General features: G+C 42.7%; 1 protein-coding gene across 2 annotated transcripts in view; it reads right to left on the bottom strand.

Annotated features, from left to right (window-relative positions):
- The window catches only part of ST8SIA1 (ST8 alpha-N-acetyl-neuraminide alpha-2,8-sialyltransferase 1), a 183,018-nt gene extending 181,580 nt beyond the window's left edge, over nucleotides 1-1,438 (bottom strand). For both annotated transcript variants that reach the window (XR_009736594.1, XM_061417657.1), the window contains exon 1: nucleotides 328-1,438. Coding sequence is in view for 1 of the 2 variants with exons in the window: in XM_061417657.1 (XP_061273641.1) it covers nucleotides 328-563 (236 nt within the window). In the remaining variant the exon portion in view is untranslated. The remainder of the gene's footprint in view (nucleotides 1-327) is intronic.
- Nucleotides 1,439-17,261: the final 15,823 nt, after the last annotated feature.

Below are 17,261 nucleotides of genomic sequence, written 5' to 3'. Positions count from 1 at the left end.
TTCTCATTAAGTTCAAGGGACAAAGTTAGCCTAGCTTTTTCTTCCCCTCGGTCATCGGCAAATCGCTGACTACCAGTCAGGCTTGGGAAGAAAGGCGAAAAGACTTTTCATGGCCAGGGCAGGTGTCCGCACATCTCTGGGGGTTAAGGGCTGGGGAAGGGCCCCCTGACTACCGTCTCCAGGTTGGGGAACGACAAAGAAAGGGCAGAAGGATAAGAAGATCCGGAAGAAAGGGCCGCTGCGAGGCAGTCCTCTCCGGTGACCCTGTCCTCGGCGCCCCGGGGAGGAAAGGACACGAGTGGGGTGGAGCCGCGAGGGCAGGAGTACCTGAAGATTCCGGCGGCCGTCCGGTTCCTCCTCCACGCAGTGCCCTGTTGCAGGACTCCCTGCACGATCTCCTTCTCGTCCGGCAGCCGATAGACAGGGAAGACGTAGAGCCAACAGAGGACCACAACGCAGAGGGCACTGGCTCCCACGGGCAGCCGGGTCCGCGGGAACTTCCACGCCAGGACGGCCATGGCCCCTCTGGATGTGTGTCGCCGGGCCCGCCCGCAGGGGCTCATCGCAGCTCCGGGGTCCCGGGGTGGGGGTTGGGGGCGAGGGCCGGAGCCTCAGCACCAGGCTAGGCGCAGCGGCAGCGGAGGGTTCCCCCCACGCCGGCCCTCCATTCACACACACCTTCCGCTTTCTTGCACGCACTGGGACGCCCGCTCCTTGGGCGCCCAGGACCCCAAAGGTCAGGGCAAAGATGTTTTTTTCCAATGCAACTTTTTCAAGGATATCTTGCTAGGGTAAGTAGCCGGGGAGCAAGTCACGAGCTACGGCCATGGTCGTTTCTCCCTGCAGAAGGCGGGCGCCGGGGTCTCCGAGAGCGCGGGGACAGGGGGTGGGGGGCGGCGGCGGGGTGTTGCTCCCGCCAGTTCTGCAGCATCACCGTCGCCCTCGGCGTGGGTCCGGGGAGAGGCTCGGCTCCCTCCCAGACATCTGGCCCGCGGCGTCCCTTTCCGAGCGATGCTCCTGCGCCCTTCGCCGCCTCTCCCCGCCTCCCGCTCTGCTGCGCCGCCAGGGCCCCCCCGCCCGCCCCACGCCGCCCCCTAGACGCGCCAAGTCCTTGGAAATTTCCACGGCGGCCGGGACCGCTAGCCCGCCCCGGGCTTCTCCTCCTGGCTTGCCAGGACCCCCGCTCCCCACCCCTCCCGGAGAAGAAAAGAACTCGCTCTCATCAGTGAATTCAGCGGCGCGCCGCAGCCTTCCGCGGCGCCCGGGACTTCGCAGACACACGCCCGGGGATTGGTGGAAATCAAGGTCTCCCCTCCTTCCCCCACCCGCAAAATTGCCTCTTTTGACCCGTTCAGATCCGCGACGCTCGGCTGGAGAAAGAACCCCCCTCTCCTGCTCTGGTCCCTCCGGAGGTAGAGGCAAACAATAAAATAAAAACAATAAATAATAACCCCCCTCCCCCAAAATGTATATATTCAAATCCCTGAGCGTGGCCGAAGCTGGCGGACAGTCTGACCCTCCGACACGCAGCCGGCTCGCTGGGGCTGTCACCCCGCCGCCGTCACGCTCGGCTCTCTCTAACTGGTTGGTTATTAACCCGCAGTGAGGCGCGAGGAGGCCGGCGGAGATTGAGTCCTTGCTGGGCCCCCACCCCCATTCCCCGGTCCCGAAGCCGCGGCTCCCGTGGTCCCCGTGCGCGCGCACAGGCGGGCACACACGCTCGCGGGCTCGCGGGCCCGCGCGCGCTCACGAGGAGGTACTTGCACCCCGGGGTCCTCCGCTTCGCCTCCGCCCTGCGGGGAAAGGCGCTGCCGCATCCAGATGTGAGGTCGGCTGGTAGCCAAGCGAGCCGACCTCGGGACGGACGTGACAATGCCTTGGAGGCCCGGTCGCCTTCTCTCCCTGTTAGACGACAGGGCCGTCTGTTCCTCGACGTCTTTCTAGCTCAAACGACCAGCTTATCGCAACCCCGACCTTGGAAAAGCGCCACCCGCCTGGGCCGGCGGAGTCCAGAGACCCTTAGTGTCTGCGACCACTGGTGGCCGGGCGAATAGCGCGGCTACCTCCTAGCGGCTGCCTGTACTGTTTGCTTAGGCATCGCGTCAAGCATGAAGTGTGCAGGGACAAAGAAATCCCGCAGCCTGCTACCGGGGTCGCCTTCGTCGTCAGGAGATCACAATTTAAGGCCATAGTTTCAGCTGCTCAAGCCCACTTTGGCTACCGCGTCCCTCAAATCTACAGTGACTGTTAGGTGGCCTGATGCATCTTTATCTACTGAGAGATGGGACTTAAGAAGTTGATGGAAAGTTATTGATCAAAAATCACCACCAAAGTTTCATCCTCCCTCCAAAGCCCACTGCCCTCCGCCTGCAAGCATGCCCCAGAAATACCTCCTACTTACTTTAGGCAAATCAAGAGAGACGAAAAAGCGTGAAACCCCAAAGTTACATCTTACACAGTGGAACCTAATCCAGAGTCTTTAAAATGATGATTACCTGAAGTCCGGCAAAATACCCAACCCACTTTCTTCTGCTCTGGGAAGGGGATTCAGGGAACGGGGGTGGTCCAAGGGGCCAGGGAAACGTGTCCCATAGTTGCCAGACTGGATAAATCATATGCCTCCTTTGTTTCAGTGATTTAAATCGAACCCAGACTATCCTAATTTCTCTTTTCCCCCCGCTAGTCCAAGGGATACGCCTATTCCAATTTAAGGGCTACAAATCAATAGGACAGAAACCACAAATATGGTATGGTTATGAAGGGTCTGTGTGAATGTTCCCCTATTTAACATCATTTAAAAATGCAGCAAAGTTGTGCCTTAAACTGAGGGGCTTCTGTGATGCAGTGTGCTGTTTTTCCTTCTTCTGAAAATTAAGATTCTATTTCCCTACAATCCAGCCTCATTATCTGCTTCTCTGGAGCTTGAACACTTGAATCTAGGCAGACCATTGCCTGTCCCCCTTCCAAGTCTCACAGGCATCTCTTTTGTCACTGTGTTTTGTGGTCCTTATACTTCTTGTATGGGATATCTTTTTTTCTCCCTCCATACAAATACAGTGCATCATTGAAGGCCAATCCAAGGTGCTGGGGATTTCTCCCTCTATGTGTTCCCAGATCACCTAAAACATAGACTTTGTGAGTAGGAACTCATTAAACGTTTCTGATTTCTGCTTCTATTCCCTTTGACCTCCTGATCTGAATGTCTGTAGAGTTACCTGTCTCTGACAGATGATTAAACATTAGATGTGTCGTGTTCTGTTGCTAGCATTTTTCATATGTAACTTTGTCTCAGCAATGGGGTAGTAAGAATATTGGGTCTCATGTATCAAATGACAAGCCTATACTTTTCATCCAAAGGAGGATCAATGTCTGGGGAAGAGCAGAAACAATATTTTACATTTTTTTCATGTTCCTCCAGGTGCCATCTCAGGCTTGAACACATACATACTCAACAATTGTTGCTTGATTCCTTTCTTGATAAATCTGAGCATTTCTAATTTATTCCAGCTGTTGCTAAGGCAGCACTGTTTAAGGAAAGGTATAAACCTCCATGTTTAATGTTTTAAATAAAATATTTTACCTTATATTTAGCTCTTTGGCTTATATGACTTTTAGTAGGCAGTTTAGGTGTTGTTTTATAGTTCAGCATCTGAGTACACACAAGCGGGCTTTGCTCTATAAATGTCTTTTACTGGACCAGTAAACATCATGTAAACACCATGGGCAAAACTACCTGATACCATAAGTAAACTTGATGGGCAGCACTTTTGTGACATTGGAGTTCTGAAAGTGGTCTAAGATACATCCATCACAGAACTGAAGCCATGGAGAAGAGAGAGAAAAAGAGCCCCTCTCATTGAACAGTCAAGAGAGACCAAAATGCAGAAAGATAATCAGAGTGAATGGGTCAGGTGCAACTTACAAGTTAGCTTGGACACTAATGGTATGTAGAGAAATATTAATAGTCACATAGAAGTATCTCATTAGAAGATTAAAAATTCAAAAATGTCATCCTTTCTTCAGTCTCCTCTCAAGTTCTTGTTGTCAGAATGACTTGGAATGAAGAGATAAAAGCCAAAACCATGCCCTTTTCACAACAAGTTATAATACCAAAGTAAATAGGGTTGTAGTGTGAGAAAGACTGAATAAATGCATTTGCTTATCTTCACTCCATCTTGTGACCCCACTAAAAGGACAATAAAGGAATAAAAGAGGCATAAACTCAAAAAAAAAAAAAAAAAACAAGAGGAAAGGAAAGGATGCATAAAGAGAAAAATGATGTCAAGAAGTTCACAAGCAAGTAAGCAATTGAAGAGTGATAACTGATTTATCAGAATGGAGAAAACTCTAGGCCTTCAAGTGATATTGTGTGTGTGTGTGTGTGTGTGTGTGTGTGTGTGTAGGCACACAGGATAGAGCAATATAGATTGAAGCCAACAAGAGTCAAACTAATTGGCACGATGGAGTTCTTCAAAGGCTCTGTAAGTAATGGATGAAAGAAAATAAGAGGTTTGTTTGAAAGTCTTTAGAAGGAAGTAATGTCTCTAGGAACAGTCGTATCCTGTAGCCTGGCTTAACATAAGAGATCAGCTTTCTAGAGAGACTGACCAGCACAAAGAAGAAGACCTACAGATTGTGATATATGCAGGAGGTCTCCATCCAAATAGCCATATCCCTACCTCACACCCTGTGGTGAATCCCATCAGTAGATAAAGTCAACTCACACAGACCCACTGGCTTCTTTGTTAGGCTTCAATCTTAAATAAGAGTGGGGAGTCAAGGATCTAAAAAAATGCAAAAGAAAAAAAAAATCAACCCAGAGTGGGGAAATCTCCAATAAAAACTATAATAAAATCTTCACAGTGTTAAAAGACAATCCATGAAGTGAGAAAAAAAAAGGCATATTCAGATGACCAGATTAAAAACATGTAAACACACACACACATACACAAAATTCATAGAAGAGTTGAAACACAAATTTGAAGAAGTCTCCCAGAAAGTAGATCAAAATGATAAAAGAGCAAAAAAGAACAGATTTGAGCAGAAAAATAAACATCCAAAATAATAGGAATGGAAGATAAAAAAAACTAGGAGAAAATTTTCAAAGACATACTTAAAAAGTCTTAAAATTAGAGTCCATCAAGGACTCAACATAAGGAATAAAAAACCCCCACAACAAAAGATATATGACAGTGAAATTTTAGAAAGCAAGGAAGAAAAATTTTTGAAAGTTTTTTTTTAACACAAAAGACTGGAAATAATGATGGCATTAGATTTATCCAAAAAAAGCATTAGAAACCAGAAGGAAATGGGGTTAAGTCATCAAAATTCTTAAGGAATTTTTTTATAGCCTCAAGTTCTCTGTAGAGTCAACATGTGACTCAAACCTGAGGATAGAATAGAATTTTCAACTGCAGATTTCAAATTTTCAAAAGTCTTAAAAATTTTACTCCTGGGCACTCTTTCCTGGGAAGATACTGGAAAGAGTCCACTAAAATAAGTTTACCAAGAAAAAAATGAATTAGGGATCCAAGATTCTCATACAAGAGGGGAACAAAGGGAATTCCTCAGGAAATAGCCTCAGATCAGAAGAACAATTATTAATGTCTGGTTTTAGCTCAAAAGTAACTTGGAAATTGTAACTCTCATCCTTCCCAGAAAGCTGAACAAGCTATAAATCAACTTCTCTTGCACCATCAGAGAACTGAGGTCACAAGGCAAACCACCAATCTAGAGACATCAGATCAGATCAGATCAGATCAGTTGCTCAGTCGTGTCCGACTCTTTGCGACCCCATGAATCGCAGCACGCCAGGCCTCCCTGTCTATCACCAACTCCCGGAGTTCACTCAGATTCACGTCCATCGAGTCAGTGATGCCATCCAGCCATCTCATCCTCTGTTATTCCCTTCTCCTCTTGCCCCCAATCCCTCCCAGCATCACAGTCTTTTCCAATGAGTCAACTCTTCGCATGAGGTGGCCAAAGTACTGGAGTTTCAGCTTTAGCATCATTCCTTCCAAAGAAATCCCAGGGCTGATCTCCTTCAGAATGGACTGGTTGGACCTCCTTGCAGTCCAAGGGACTCTCAAGAGTCTTCTCCAACACCATAGTTCAAAAGCATCAATTCTTCGGCGCTCAGCCTTCTTCACAATCCAACTCTCACATCCATACATGACCACAGGAAAAACCATAGCCTTGACTAGATGAACCTTTGTTGGCAAAGTAATGTCTCTGCTTTTGAATACGCTATCTAGGTTGGTCATAACTTGCCTTCCAAGGAGTAAGTGTCTTTTAATTTCATGGCTGCAGTCACCATCTGCAGTGATTTTGGGGCCCCCAAAAATAAAGTCTGACACTGTTTCCACTGTTTGCCTATCTATTTCCCATGAAGTGATGGGACCAGATGCCATGATCTTCGTTTTCTGAATGTTGAGCTTTAAGCCAACTTTTTCACTCTACACTTTCACTTTCATCAAGAGGCCTTTTAGTTCCTCTTCGCTTTCTGCCATACGGGTGGCATCATCTGCATATCTGAGGTTATTGATATTTCTCCAGGCAATCTTGATTCCAGCTTGTGTTTCTTCCAGCCCAGCGTTTCTCATGATGTACTCTGCATATAAGTTAAATAAACAGGGTGACAATATATAGCCTTGACAAACTCCTTTTCCTATTTGGAACCAGTCTGTTGTTCCATGTCCAGTTCTAACTGTTGCTTCCTGACCTGCATACAAATTTCTCAAGAGGCAGGTCAGGTGGTCTGGTATTCCCATCTCTTTCAGAATTTGCCACAGTTTATTGTGATCCACACAGTCAAAGGCTTTGGCATAGTCAATAAAGCAGAAATAGATGTTTTTCTGAAACTCTCTTGCTTTTTTGATGATCCAGCATATGTTGGCAATTTGACCTCTGGTTCCTCTTCCTTTTCTAAAATGAGCTTGAACATCAGGAAGTTCACGGTTCACATATTGCTGAAGCCTGGCTTGGGGAATTTTGAGCATTACTTTACTAGCGTGTGAGATGAGTGCAATTGTGCAGTAGTTTGAGCATTCTTTGGCATTGCCTTTCTTTGGGATTGGAATGAAAACTGATCTTTTCCAGTCCTGTGGCCACTGCTGAGTTTCCAAATTTGCTGGCATATTGAGTGTAGCACTTTCACAGCATCATCTTTCAGGATTTGGAATAGCTCAACTGGAATTCTATCACCTCCACTAGCTTTGTTCATAGTGATGCTCTCTAAGGCCCACTTGACTTCACATTCCAGGATGTCTGGCTCTAGGTCAGTGGTCACACCATCGTGATTATCTGGGTCGTGAAGATCTTTTTTGTACAGTTCTTCTGTGTATTCTTGCCATCTCTCCTTAATATCTTCTGCTTCTGTTAGGTCCATACCATTTCTGTCCTTTATCGAGCCCATCTTTGCATGAAATGTTCCTTTGGTATCTCTGATTTTCTTGAAGAGATCTCTAGTCTTTCCCATTCTGTTGTTTTCCTCTATTTCTTTGCATTGATCGCTGAAGAAGGCTTTCTTATCTCTTCTTGCTATTCTTTGGAAGTCTGCATTCAGATGTTTATATCTTTCCTTTTCTCCTTTGCTTTTCGCTTCTCTTCTTTTCACAGCTATTTGTAAGGCCTCCCCAGACAGCCATTTTGCTTTTTTGCATTTCTTTTCCATGGGGATGGTCTTGATCCCTGTCTCCTGTACAATGTCACGAACCTCATTCCATCGTTCATCAGGTACTCTATCTATCAGATCTAGGCCCTTAAATCTATTTCTCACTTCCACTGTATAATCATAAGGGATTTGATTTAGGTCATACCTGAATGGTCTAGTGGTTTTCCCTACTTTCTTCAATTTAAGTCTGAATTTGGCAATAAGGAGTTCATGATCTGAGCCACAGTCAGCTCCTGGTCTTGTTTTTGCTGACTGTATAGAGCTTCTCCATCTTTGGCTGCAAAGAATATAATCAGTCTGATTTCGGTGTTGACCATCTGGTGATGTCCATGTATAGAGACATAGGCAGATCCAAAGCCAGAGCTCAGACCTGTCTATTTGAAGTAGAAGATACGAAGCCAAAAACTCGTAGGAGCAAAGAATCATAACTTGGAGTTGGTAAAAACGGAATTTCTGGGAGTTGAATGTGGACTACCAAGAGTCAGAAACTCCTAGGAGTAATAATGAGGTGGGTCCCTATTTTGTAAAATTTAACTCCAGGAATCCCACCAGGCTCTCAGGGTAAAAAACTGAGAAAGATCCTTTTAAGGCTCTGGTAGGGGTAGAGAAGAGTAACCATTGTAAAATATGTAAAATATGCTCAGAAGATTCTTGATAGCAAAGTCCCATCATATCTCTATCCCATCTAGAGGAAGAGCACTTCTCCCATTTTAACAGGTATCTTCCTGCCTCAATTAAGCTGAGAAAACAAAACTATGTAACATTTGTGAAGTTCACAGCCCAGGGACACAGGTCTTTGATCATAATATCATGGAACGTTTGCCTTCCTCCATATCTTGTGCTGTACTGTGCTTACTCAGTTGTATCGAACTCTTTGCGATCCCGTGGACTGTAACCTACCAGGCTCCTCTGTCCATGGGGATTCCCCTGGCAAGAATACTGGAGTGGGTTGTGATGCCCTCCTCCAGGGGATCTTCCCAACCCAGGGATCAAACCCAGGTCTCCTGCACTCCAGGCAGATTCTTTACCATCCGAGCCACCAGGGAAGCCCAAGAATACTGAAGTGGGAGCCTATCCCTTCTCCAGGAGATCTTCCTGACCCAGGAATTGAACAGCAGGCTCCTGCACTATAGGTGGATTCTTTACCAGCCAAGCTACCAGGAAAGCCCCTTCTACCCCTTACAACCAGACTAATACGTTTCTAAGCAGAGGATATAGCTGAAAAGTTACAAGATGCAAATTCTCTCTGAGGAAAGCACTTAGAGGAAGCCCCAAGTCAATAGATGAGTTAAAACAAGTGATGTTAGAGCAATTTGAAGCCTATGGCACTTTGGAGCTACTACAAACATTAAACATGGGCAAAAAATCAGCTAAATTATCACAAAACTTTACACTAAAGGCCTAATTATGTCTGTTCTTATTACTCAATACATCATCTCTGGCTTTCAAGAAAAATAATAAGGCAAGACAATTATACATTATATATTACAAAACAAGAAAAGAAAAAACAGCATGAAAAACAAAGCAAGCATCAGAACCAGACCCAGCAAAGAACATATGACCCAAGTGTAGGAATTATCAGACAGAGAATTTAAAATCATTGTGATTAAGATGTTAAAAGCTTTTATGAAAAAGATAAATAGCACACAAGACCAGTGGCTAATGTAAGATGAGCAATAGAACCTCTAAGCAAGGATCAAATGAAAATGCTGGAAAACGAAAACACTATAATGGAAATAAAAAATATATTTGATGAGCTTATCAGTACTGCATATAGCTGAGGAGAGAATCAGCAAGCTAGAAGACAGGTCTAAGTAAATTCCCAAACTAAATGTGGGATCAGTTCAGTTCAGTTCAGTCACTCAGTTGTGTCTGTCTCTTTGCGACCCCATGAATCGCAGCACGCCAGACCTCCCTCTCCATCACCAACTCCCTGAGTACCCAAACTCATGTCCATCGAGTCAGTGATGCCATCCAGCCATCTCATCCTCTGTTGTCCCCTTCTCCTCCTGCCCCCAATCCCTCCCAGCATCAGGGTCTTTTCCAACGAGTCAACTCTTCACATGAGGTGGCCAAAGTATTGGAGTTTCAGCTTCAGCATCAGTCCTTCCAATGAACACCCAGGACTGATCTCCTTTAGGATGGACTGGTTGAATCTCCTTGCAGTCCAAGGGACTCTCAAGAGTCTTCTCCAACACCACAGGTCAAAAACATTGATTCTTCGGCGCTCAGCTTTCTTCAGTCTAACTCTCACATCCATACATGACCACTGGAAAAACCATAGCCTTGACTAGACGGACCTTTGTTGGCAAAGTAATGTCTCTGCTTTTTAATATGCTATCTATGTTGGTCATAACTTTCCTTCCAAGGAGTAAGCGTCTTTTAATTTCATGGCTGCAATAGAAAATAGTTAATTCAAAAGATATTAAATAGGCATTTCCTGGAGGATGACCAAAATTGAGGAGTAGGAAGATTGAATTCACCTTCCACAGACATACCAAAATTAAAACCATGTACAATATATTATTTAGTTCAGTTCAGTCACTCAGCCATGTCTGACTCTTTGCAATCCCATGGTAATTTTATATATATATATATATATATAATTACCATTATATACAATACACTTTTGATGAGAAAGACCAGAAGATTAGCAGAAAAGATATTCTACAACTAAAGCTATAATGAGGAAACCAGAAAAGGGTGGGCAGAAAGGGTGGAGGCATGATATAGCCAAGACCCATACTTCTAAATGGGTAACCCACAAATGAGAGGATAATTACAATTTCAAGGTTCTTCCCAAGGAACAAGGGGAAGACCTCCCTAGCCTGGGGGTCCTGCACTGGGAAGATGAGGCCCCAGCACATTTGGCCTTGAAAGTCAGTGGGTCTTACTCTTGGGAAGGGAGATCCAGAGGGGTGTGGGAAATAGAGACTTCACTTTTAAAGAATGCACACAAAATCGCAAATGGTTGAGGACACAGGTCAGAGGCGACAGCGTGAAAGGAGACTGGGAAAGACTCACCCTGCTTTTGGAGAGCCTCCCAGAGAGACAAGAAGAAACTGGAGCTCACCTTGGGGACAAGGACACTGGGAACAGTAATTTGCAGAAGCTTGTTCTGCTATGAGAAAAATGTTGCTGGAAATCACCATTTGGAAATATTCCCTTTAGCTTTTTCATGCCAGAACCTGGCCCCACCTATTGCACCATTGGCACCAGCACTGGATCTCCCACAGCCAAGAAACTAGGCAGGTAGGGACACAGACCCACCACCAACAGGCAGATACAAGCCTCAGAACTGTGGGAGCCCTGCAGCCTGCCATGTAAAGATACAACCCATCCACCACTAAGCCAACACCAGCTCTGAGACACCATGGACAATTCAGCTACTCACCCTGGGATCTGACCTCACCCACCAGAAAGGCAGCACAAGCTTTGAGACACTCCTGATCTCACAATAAGAAGTGTTAGGAACTAGCCCCACTGACTAGAGGGCCAGCACCAGCTCCAGGACCCTCACGGCCTTGCAACCAGAGACCCCAGAACCTGGCTCTGCCTACGAGCAGACCAACACCAGCTCCAAGACACCTTGAACTCCTTAGGATCCAACAGCTTTGCGACATCTCTAACACCACATCCAGCTGTATCAAGAACTGGACCCATCCACCACCAGGACAAAATTAAATCCAGGATCCCTGGTCCCACAGCTTCTGCCACAGAACCCAGCTCCAACCACCAGTGGGCCAGCACTAGTTCTGAGACATGATAGGGCTCTGTAGCAAGCCACCTTATGATCTGGCACCAACTTCTACACAAGACAAGGCCTGGCAATCAAGTGGACCAAGGGCCAGCCACACTTAGCAGACTGCTCACAGTAGTGAGCCCATGACAGCAGAGGGACACACAGACCACAGAGAGAGCACCACTGGGGCATATAGTTCTGATGATCAGAGGGGAGTACACTGTTGGATGCATAGGATGTCTCACCCTCTCCCCCAAAAAAAGCATCTTCTCCAAGGTTGGGAAACAGCCAACCTACCATATACATAGAAATAAATACAGCAAAGTAGGCAAAATGAGGCAACATAAGAATATGTTCCAAAATAAGGAACAAGATAAAATTCCTGGAGAATTAAGTAAAGTGATGATAACGATAAGAAATCTACCCAATAAAGAGCATAAGGTAATAATCACTGTTGGTTGTTGGTTGTTCAGTCGCTAAATTGTGTCCAACTCTTTGCAACCCCATGGGCCACAGCATGCCAGGTTCCTCTGCCCATGGAGATTTCCAGGCAAGAATACTGGAATGGATTGCATTTCCTTCTCCAAGGGATCTTCCCACATCAGATATTGAACCCATGTCTCCTGCACTGACAGGCAGATTCTTTACCACTGAGCCACTGAAACTGTTCAAAGAACCTGGAAGAAAATTAGATGAACAGAGAAGTTGAAAGTTTTTAACAGTTAAAAATATAAAAAGAAAACAAAAAGAGATAAAGAATATAATAACTGAAATAAAAAGTACACTAGAAGGAATCAACAGTAGATTAGATGATACAGAGGAATGTATCAGCTAGGTGGAAGAGAGTAGTGGAAATCACTGAAGCTAAACAGAAAAAAGAATAAAAAAGAAACGAGGACAGTTTAATAGAACTCAAGGACAACATCAAGCAGTCTAACATTCATATTATTGAAGTAGATAAAGGGGCTGAGAATATATTTGAAGACATAATAACTGAAAATTTTCCTAACATGGGAAACAAATATACAGGTCCAATAAGCACAGAGAGTCCCAAACAGGATCAACGCAAAGAGGACCGCACCAAGGCATATTGTAATTAAAATCACAAAAGTTAAAGCTAAGGGAGAATATTAAAAACAGCCAGGTAAAAATAGTAAGTTATATACAAAGGAACTTTGATAAAGCTATCGGCTGACTTATCAACAGAAAATTGCAGGCGAGAAGGAAGTCACAGGATATATTTAAAATGATGAAAGGGAAAAACCTACAACTAAGAAAACTCTGGTTGGCAAGGCTTTCATTCAGACTTGATGGTGAGATCACAAGTTTTACAAACAAGCAAAAGTTAAAAGAGTTCAGCACCACCAAACCAGCTTTACAGGAAATGTTAAAAAAGACTTCTGTAAGCAAAAGAAAAGAAAGCCAAAATTAGAAATATGAAAATTACAAGAAGAAAAAACTCACTTGTAAAGGCAAATATGTAGGAAGGGTAGTAAATCAACCACCTATAAAGCTGGTAGGAAGATCAAAAGGCAAAAGTAGTAAAAGTATCTATCTCCACAACAAGTAGTTAAGAATACACAGAACAAGATGTAAAATATGATGTCAAAAACAGTGAAAGTGGGGGAGGAAATAAAAATACCAGATTTTTAAAATGCATTTGAACTTAAGAGATCAGGAACTTAATCACACATATGTAGAGATTGCTGTATATAAACCTCATGGTAACTACAAACCAAAAATCTATATTAGATACACACACACACACATATACACACACAAATAAAAAGGAAGGAACTTGAACAAAATACTAAAGCTAGTCATCAAATCACAAGGGAAGACAGGAAAAGAAAAAGAAATGAATAAAAAAGAGCTACAAAAACAAAGCAAATAGAAAAAATAGCAAAAGTATGTACCTTTCGATAATTTCTTTAAATTTTAATAGGCTAGATGTTCTAATCAGAAGACATAGAATGGATGAATAGATACAAAATACATACATATGTGTGCTGCCTAAAAAAGACTTACTTCAGATCTAAAGACAAACAGAGACTGAAAGTGAGGCAATGGGAAAAATTATATCATGCAAATAGAAATCAAAAGAAATCTGGGGTAGCAATCTTATATAAGACAAAATAGACCACAAAGCAAACACTGTAATAAGAGACAAAGAAGGCCATTGTGTAATGATCAAAGGATCAACCCAAGAAGATATTAGAATTATAAATATATAGACACTCAACATTGAAGCATCTAAATATATAAAGCAAATATTAACAAGCATTAACAGAGAAATCAACAGTAACACAACAATAGTGGAGGACTTTACTACTCCATTAGTGGACAGATCATTCAAACAGAAAATAATCAGGAAATACAAGGCTTAAATGACACTTTAGACCAGAAGAATTTTACATATATATGAAACATTCCATCCAAAAACCAGCAGAGCACACGATATTTTCAAGTGCACATGAAGTATTCTCCAATATAGATCATATGCTACAACACTAAACAGGTCTCACTGAATGGAAGGAAATTGAAATCATATCAAGAATCTTGGTGGTTCAGTGGTCAAGATTCAGTGCTTCTAACACACGGGAAATGGGTTCAATCCTGGTCAGGGAGCTTATATTCCACATGCTGCGTGGCAAAAAAAAAAAAAAAGGAAAAAAAATTTTCTGACAATTTTATGTCACAAGAAATTACCTACAAGGAAAAAAGAAATGTAAAAAACACAAGTAATGGAGGCTGAACAATATACAACTAAACAACAAATGGATCAATGAAGAAACCAAAGATGAAAGAACATTCTGGAGGCAAATGAAAATTAAAACACAATGATGCAAAATATAAGAGATGCAGCAAAAGCAGTTGTAACAGGGAAGTTTATAGCAGTACAAGCTTACCTCAGGAAATAAGAAAAATGTCAAATAAAAATAAAATCATATACCTAAAAGAACTGGAAAAAGAACAAACAAAATCCAAAGTTAGTAAATGGAAATAAAGCATAAAGATCAGAGAATAAATGGTGAAATAGAGACCAAAGAAACAGAAAAGATCAATGAAACCAAACACTTCTTCTTTGAAAAGATAAACTTATAAACTTTTAGCCTAGACTCATCAAGAAAAAGAAAGAGAAGACCTGAATAAATAAAATCAGAAATGAAAAAAGTTAGAATCAATACCACAGAAATATAACTAAGGATCATAAGAGATTACTGCATAGAACTATATACTAACAAAATGGAAAATCTGGAAAAAATGGAAAAATACCTAGAAATGTACACTCTCCCAAGTCTGAACCAGGAAGAAATAGAAAATATGAAGAAAAAAATTATCAGTTCGGTTCAGTTCAGTCCCTCAGTCGTGTCCCGACTCTTTGCGACACCATGAACTGCAGCATGCTAGGCCTCCCTGTCCATCACCAACTCCTGGAGTCCACCCAAACTCATGTCCATTGAGTCAGTGATGCCATCCAACCATCTTATCCTCTGTCGTCCCCTCTCCTCCTGCCCTCAATCTTTCCCAGCATCAGGGTCTTTTCCAATGAGTCAGCTCTTCGCATCAGGTGGCCAAATGGTGTTTCAGCTTCAACATCAGTCCTTCCAATGAATATTCAGGACTGATCTTTAGGATGGACTGGTTGGATCTCCCTAAAGTCCAAGGGACTCTAAGAGTCTTCTCCAACACCACAGTTCAAAACATCAATTTTTCAGCACTCAGCTTTTTTATAGTTCAACTCTCATATCCATACATGACTACTGGGAAAACCGTTGCCTTGCCTACACGGGTCTTTCTTTGGCAAAGTCATATCTCTGCTTTTTAATGCACTGTGTAGGTTGATCATGGATTTCCTTCTAAGGAGCAAGCGTCTTTTCATTTCATGGCTACAGTCACCATCTGCAGTGATTTTGGAGCCCCCCAAAATAAAGTCTAACATTGTTTCCATTGTTTCCCCATCTATTTGCCATAAAGTGATGGGACCAGATGCCATGATCTTAGTTTTCTGAATGTTGAGTTTTAAGCCAACTTTTTCACTCTCCTCTTTTACTTTCATCAAGAGGCTCTTTAGTTCTTCTTCACTTTCTGCCATAAGGGTGTCATCTGCATATCTGAGCTTATTGATATTTCTCCCATGAACCTTGATTCCAGCTTGTGCTTCATCCAACCTGGCATTTCGCATGATATAATCTACATATAAGTTAAATAAGCAGGGTAACAATATACAGCCCTGATGTACTCCTTTCCCAATTTGGAACCAGTCCATTGTTCCATGTCCAGTTCTAACTGTTGCTTTTTGACCTGCACACAGATTTCTCAGGAGGCAGGTAAGGTGGTCTGGTATTCTGTCTGTCTGTGGGGTCACAAAGAGTCAGACACGACCAAGTAAATTTCACTTTCTAAATCACTTTCTAAAACCAGACAAATATTCCATAAAAAAGAGAATTACAGGCCAATATCACTGATGAACATAGGTGGAAAATCCTCAACAAAATATTAGCAAACTGAATTCATCAATACATTAAAAGGAACAAACACCATGTTAAAGTAGGTTTTATCTTAGGCATCAAAGAATGGCTCAATATCTGCAAATCAATCCATGTAATACACCACACAAACCACACAAAATTGAAAACCAAAAGTCAAGTGTTTTTCAATAGATGCAGAAAAAGCTTTAGACAAAATTCAGCATCTGTTTATGATAAAAAAAAAAAACTTTCCATAAAGTGGGCATAAAGGGAACATACCACAACATAATAAGGGCCATATTTGATAAGCCCACAGCTTGCATCATCCTCAGTGGTGAAAAGCTGAAAGCATTTCCCCTAAGAGCAAACAGGACAAGGATGCCCTTTCTTTCAAACTTTATTCAACATAGCATTGGAAGTCCTAGCCACAGCTATTGGAGTTTAAAAAAAAAAAAAAAAAAGTTAAAGGAATACAAAATGGGAGGGAAGAAGTAAAACTGTTACTGTTTGCAAATGACATGCTAATATACATAGAAAATTCTAAAGATGCCACCAAAAAACTATGAGGGTTCATCAGTAAATTCAGTAAAGTTGCAATTAAAATTAATTGAGCAATCTGTTGCATCTCTATACACTAACAACAAACTATCAGAAAGAAACCAAGTAAACAATCCCATTTATGATTACAAAAAAAAGAAGAATATACATAGGAATAAATCTAAGGAGGCAAAAGACCTGTCCTCAGAAAATCAAGACACTGATGAAAGAAACTGAAGATGATACAAACGTATGGAAAGATATAGTGCTTTCTTGGATTTGAAGAATTAATATTATTAAAATAATCATGCTGCTGCTGCTGCTAAGTCGCTTCAGTTGTGTCCGACTCTGTGCGACCCCATGGAAAACGAAAAGTGAAAGTGAAGTCACTCAGTTGTGTCTGACTCTTAGTGACCCCATGGACTGCAGCCTACCAGGCTCCTCCGTCCACGGGATTTTCCAGGCAAGAACACTGGAGTGGGTTGCCATTGCCTTCTCCAAAAATGACCATATTCCCTATCAAAATATCAATGGCATTTTTCACAGAACTAGAACAACTAATTCTAATATGTATGGAAGCCCAAAGACCCCAAAGAGCCAAAACAATCTTGAGAAAGCTGGAAGTATAATGCAACCTGATTTCAAAGTACCCTACAAAACTACAATAATCAAAACAGCATGGTACTGGCACAAAAACAGACACATGGACTAATTGCAACAGAATAGAGAGACCAGAAGTGGACCTAAACTTATATGGGCAATTAATCTATGACAAAGGAGGCAAGAATATATAATGAAGAAAAGACAGTATCTTCAATAAATGGGGTTGAGAAAACTG

Source organism: Bos javanicus, chromosome 5, assembly GCF_032452875.1.
Source record: "Bos javanicus breed banteng chromosome 5, ARS-OSU_banteng_1.0, whole genome shotgun sequence".
NCBI classification, from domain to species: Eukaryota; Metazoa; Chordata; class Mammalia; order Artiodactyla; family Bovidae; genus Bos; species Bos javanicus.
The sequence above is the reverse complement of the archived record's forward strand: the minus strand, read 5'-3'. Positions and strand labels throughout refer to the sequence as shown.